This window comes from Anguilla anguilla, chromosome 9 (genome assembly GCF_013347855.1).
Source record: "Anguilla anguilla isolate fAngAng1 chromosome 9, fAngAng1.pri, whole genome shotgun sequence".
In the NCBI taxonomy this organism is placed as follows: domain Eukaryota; kingdom Metazoa; phylum Chordata; class Actinopteri; order Anguilliformes; family Anguillidae; genus Anguilla; species Anguilla anguilla.
In genome coordinates, this window is record NC_049209.1 from 53688762 (window position 1) to 53694568 (window position 5807).

A 5807-nucleotide genomic window follows, 5' to 3' on the forward strand; every position below is an offset into this window, starting at 1 on the left:
ATGCCCTCAGCTCCTGGGCCTGTGCAGAAATCTGCAGCTTCGGGCCCAGAGTATGCAGGGGCTCCACACGGTGCTGAGGTGTGTGTGTGTGTGTGAGTGTGTGTGTGAGAGAGAAAGAGTGTGTGTGTGTGTGAGAGAGAGAGTGTGTGTGTGTGTGTATGTGAGAGAGACAGAGTGTGTGTGTGTGTGTGTGTGTGAGAGAGAAAGAGTGTGTGTGTGTGTGTGTGTGTGTGTGTGAGAGAGAGAGAGTGTGTGTGTGTATGTGAGAGAGACAGTGTGTGTGTGTGTGTGTGTGTGAGTACTCCTGTATGTGTGTGTATGTGGATACGTGTGAGTGAAAGAGAGCACGACAGAAAGCGAGAGAGAAAGAGAGGGGGAAGGGAGTGAGAGAGTGAGACAGTAAGCTACTTAGTGAACTTTTTTCCAGGATTTCAGGATTTAAATAATGACTTTGGCAGTTAATCCCTCCCCCGTGCAGAGCTGGGTTTCCTGTCTTACGCTCACGTTCCTGAAAGGGTAACAGGATAATCAGACGCAGTGCCGCGCTGCCCAAACAGCTCGGGCTTCTCCGCGAGTCAGAATCTCAGCTCTCCTCTTTTTTAATCCCTCCGTTCCACTCCCACCGTTTCTCTGGGGTCTTTTTTTTTACCTGTGAGGAAGCTTGTGTCCTGAAAGGGGTCCTGTAACGGGCCGCTCTGCAGCTCAGTTTAAGATACCCATTTTAGTTCTGCTATGCGCTGAGACAGTAACCGCAGGGTCCCTGTCCAGATCAGCTCATTTCACCGAGCGTACATTGTTTCCGATTTTCCACATCCTGCGAACGTTCGATTCATTCAGACTGCGTCAGCTCATGTGCGCCGCCCCCCTCGCGGCTGAACGGGGGGGGGGGGGGAGGGATTCGGGTTCCGGAGTCCGGCGCTCCCGCCCCGCTCTGCCGCCGGAGTCGCGCCTTCTGGAGGACATTACCGCCGTAATTGAAAAAACGGGAGCGTGACGGGACTCCGCGCCCGCAGGAGGGGCATCGAACCCGCGCAGGAGGGGGGGGGGGCATCGAACCCGCGCAGGAGGGGGGAGTCGAACCCGCGCAGGAGGGGGGGGGAGTCGAACCCGCGCAGGAGGGGGGGGGAGTCGAACCCGCGCAGGAGGGGGGGGGAGTCGAACCCGCGCAGGAGGGGGGGGGGGGAGTCGAACCCGCGCAGGAGGGGGGGGGAGTCGAACCCGCGCAGGAGGGGGGGGGGAGTCGAACTCGCGCAGGAGGGGGGGGGGGAGTCGAACCCACGCGGGGGGGGGGGGGGGGGGGGGGGGGGAGAAAGACACCTGACCCCTAATTGCTCTGGTGAATGCAAGGCATCAATTGTAAAGCGCTTTGGATAAAAGCGCTATATAAAAATGCAGTCCATTTTTTAACCCGGCGCAGGAGGGAGGCCAACAGGCTTGTCCGCAGAACGGTCAGTGAACAAACAGCACAGGTACAGGCACCTGTGGTACCTGTGATGGTGAAAGTACCAGTGATAAAGACACCTGTGATGGTACAGGAAATGGTGATGGTACAGGTACCTGTGATGTGTTTGGCACACTGAACTGACCGGATTATTAATACTGTCGGATAACAGACACAACTGTGCTGCTGTAACACGGAAACGATTAATAACTGAAAGTGAATACATTTTGTTTACATAAAAAGGCTTGACTCACGTTCTTCACGTCAGAGCTACAGCACACTTTTACCATCCGGCTGCTTCTGTACGGAGAGCAGGCCTCAGGGAAAAGGTGGAATTTTCAGGGAAAAGGTGGAATTTTCAGGGGAAAGGTGGAACTATGTATGACTCCCAACCTTTTTCCAGGCCAGAGCGTTGAGCACAGAGATGTGATATAGGCAGGAAGGATAAACACTAGAAAGATATCTGCAGACACTCCAGCACCTATACATCAAGCACATAAACTGTGTTTGAGCACGTTTTCAATTACCATGAAGATTACAATGACTATAACTACGAGACATTAACAAGAATATTTTTATAAAGGGTTTTTTTTTCCTTTCTTTCTGAGGGAATGAAGCAATCTTTCATCTCCACAGCCTGATGGTCAATAAAAACCATGTAGGACTTAACAGTCTGTCCAAAGCAAAATCAGCAGGCTAACAATGCTGGCTGCGTTCGGACCCGGCTGTGCTGTTTTCCCTGGGAAACATAATCATGGTGCATAAATAAGAAGCTAGCTCTCCGTTCCTGGGTATGGCGGCCAGTCCACAGCGCTGACAATGGGAGGAAACGTTAGCGTAGCGCGCGCTAAGGTCGACACGGCAGGGTTATTTCTCCACGTCCACTGCCCTGTACAACAGAATATCAGCCTCACAGACCTGAGCTCCTGACTACTACTTTTCCTCTTTTCCCCCCCCCTCACAACTAAGTTTGTTACTAAACCTCTTCATCTATTACAAACGCGGGATTTCCAAAAGGCCTCTGAACATGTTTAGTGGAATTCTGGATCCTATTCCATCCAGGTAAGAGAAGAGACCCCTCTCTGACCTGAAAAGACACCTGACACCTTCCCTGATCACCTGAAATATTTTGCTTCCCACAAAACATTTTAAGCATCCACACGAAGCCCTGCGGCCCTCAACGTGTTCAGTGAACACGGGTATTTTGCTGCGTAAATTTAATAAACAACTTCAACAGAGTGTGAACTCTTTGGCAGGATTACGCCTTACTCTGCAGAAAGCTCTCATTTTGCACAAAAAAAGCTGAGGGCAGAAATTAGGGGCATAAAAAAATATCATAAATAAATACCATATGTGGATCAATAAAAAAGGCAAAAAAACTCGTGCTTGGGTTAAATGAGGTCGGTCATAACTTTTAAGAGTCGCCGGCGTCACAGGGGATTCTATGGCGCGCTACCTTATCAATCACAGCCAGCCAGCCTACGGTCACAGCGATCGATTAACGAGTCTGGATGATTAGTTGGGCAATGTTAATGATTCATGCGCAGCGATAAACGCGTTCGATGCTCAAAGGTCGGGGAGCTCGAGCACTGGACGTTCGTTTCTGAAATCCTCCTCGTGACCCGAGTTCTCCTCCGCGTGCTGCAAGAGCCGATGTTGAGAGCTCTGAAGGCGCAAAACCGTAAATTCACCGTGTTTACTAACCGACTGCAACATCGATTTATTCTGTCTGCGAGTCTGGAAATGCCTCAGCCAAAGGGCCCGGTGTCTGTCCAGGGTGTGACCAGACCACAGGCAACACTGACCAACCAACCCCCCCAGCACCCCCTCCTCCTTTCCTCCTGCCAACCCATTTTGTGAAGAGCACAATGAGGCCTTGGGGGACAAAAACAAGATGATCACCTGATGTTCGACCAGAAACTTCAGGAAATAAGTAGGTTAACAGCATAAATCAAGACAGAAAGCAGCCTGGACCCGACTGTGCTCAGAGTATGCGATGATGTAGCAGGAGGCTAAGCGAAACGCAATACGTCGGAGGGGGAAATCTGCATCGGGATTAACGGCCCCGTCCGCTGTGGTCCAGCGGCTCGAGTTAGGGGGCCGACTGAAGTGGACACCATTTTGGATAAAACTCCCAAATGTCACCAACCTCCCCACCTGTACTTCTAAAGGGTGCGTCGTTCGGATTTCTGGCGGTAATCACGAGCCATTGTGATGTACAGCCAGCAGAGTTTGTGTTCCTGATATCACTAACGGGTTTTGGAACGATATCGGCGTGTAGGCTACCTGTCAGTCATGAAGTTATTAAGTAACTAGTCAGATACACTGAATAAACTCACTGCTTTACGGGTAGAGAGTGGTATCTCCTCGCGCTCGATGGAAAGGCGTTCAGTTCCATAATTTAAAAACTACACAATCCACAGGGCTTGATTAGGACGTTCTGTTAAAAATGTAGGATGGACTCAAATTGTTGTGGGTGGAAACAAGTTGAACTATGCCAAAAATCACTTTGCAGATCTAGCCCCGCTCCACTGTCACTGTAAACTACTGACAAATAAATTGTTAGGCTACAGCTTTTGTTTGTTTGCGATTGTTACCAGCTGCCGATATACACATTTTAATCTTTTCCTTATAGATTTCAGGATCACGTAATAATAATATTTTGAAACAAGCCATTGGGCAGGGGAAAACAATCTAGAAACATAAACGAACAATGTTTCCTTTGGAACACTGCGCTAAATAAACTTTTACCGACTGCTCAGAATCAGTTTACGAATATTCTGTTCCACACACACCTTTTTCATTGACTGTTTTACCATAATAATAATAATAATAATAATAATAATAATAATAATAATAATAATAATACCTTCTTCCGCTGACAGATGGTACAGAAACTCCAAGAGGATGATCCCGATCGCAGCACACACTCGTCCCATAGCGACCGAGGGAACTATGCCACTCCGTCCAGAGAAATATTCTTCCGATTTTTTTGGATAAAAAAATAAAATAAAATGTAGCCAAGCGTCCCAAACACGGGGTCAGCTGGGCCGAGTACCAGCCGGCTGAGTATCTGCCACCATCAGTGACGGACAACAGTGACGGAGATCCTGTGTCAGTATAGCGAACTCAATCAGAGAACGTGCAACTTTGCATTGATTATCAGAAACGTGAACCAGAGCAATGTAGCGGTCCGAAAATCAAGCATTTACCCAAAAAAAATATAAAACAGAAAAAATGAAAACTACGTAAAGGGTAATTAGCTATTTTTAAAAAGAAATTAGCGTATTGATGATCATCGTAAACTGGCGAATCGCTCCAGTTTCATAAATGCTGGATTTTCTCCGCCAGTTATCACGGATCAGCTGCCGTCTGTCTGTTATCTGTTGTTCTGAAATTCATTTTTTCTTCGTGTTGTTCTATTCGGCGTCCCTGCTCCTGAAATGGGGCACGAGACAGATATGCAGCGCTCCCCCGGCCGCCCTGGGTCTGTTCTTTGTGAACGCGCTGAGTTCTCGCCACAGGCTTTCAAAAAAAAAAGGCAAGTGTAGCACAAATAAAACATACGATATCATCAGATTTAAGAGTCCTCGGAAGTTTCGGTACACTCGCTGAAATGAGAAAAGACTGAATTGTTAGCTACGTGCAATTCCACTCCTGACTTGTTTCCGTGTTCAGTGATTTCCCTCATCCGCAAAACCACATTCCTTTGTATTTTCGCCTTTCTGTTACAAAAATGAAGTCATTTACTTGTGGTCAGCCGCTTGTCCATTATTTATGCGTTTCCAAGGGCGACGATGACTGAGGATGAGAGTCCATCGAAAACATATGCACGCGCCAAACAGACAAACGTAAACCTTAAAATAAAATACGGGCAAACAATGAACTTGCGTACCCCTAAGTTGTCTGCGCGAGCACTCCCGCAAGCCCGTGGACAAGGTTCTCAACGCGCATCAGCGCGAGGCTCCGTTCCATGTGCCCGCCCCGCCTGCCTGTCACACGACGCCAGCCTACCATTGGCTAGCGAAGCTGTCCGTCTACTGTTGTGTAGTAAAACATCAGGAGGCATTTGGGGCAGGTGGAACCATCGATGAGACGTGTTTATTTATTAAAATAAACACTTTATATTCAACGGATATGCTTGAATGCTGCCTTTGAAGGGAGACTTTGAGTTTAATTGCTTTAAATATCGTTACATGGGCCTAAGACATTGAATATGACTCAGCGAGTCCACCTGCCTGTCTGTCCTTATGAAAAGCACACTAAGGACATTTCCCACCAAAGGTCAAGGCTGCATTAACGGGGCACGGGCCTGTGGTCTCCTACTGTTAATTTGTTTACTGATAAATCCTCGTCGGCGGTGTAA

General features: G+C 48.3%; 1 protein-coding gene across 2 annotated transcripts in view; it reads right to left on the reverse strand.

Annotated features, from left to right (window-relative positions):
* LOC118236172 (ephrin type-B receptor 4a-like) overlaps positions 1 to 5399 on the reverse strand; it is a 39519-nt gene extending 34120 nt beyond the window's left edge. For both annotated transcript variants that reach the window (XM_035434293.1, XM_035434292.1), the window contains exon 1: positions 4311 to 5399. In XM_035434293.1, coding sequence (XP_035290184.1) covers positions 4311 to 4380 — 70 coding nt within the window. In that variant the 5' untranslated portion in view covers positions 4381 to 5399. The remainder of the gene's footprint in view (positions 1 to 4310) is intronic.
* Between the last annotated feature and the right edge of the window lie 408 nt (positions 5400 to 5807).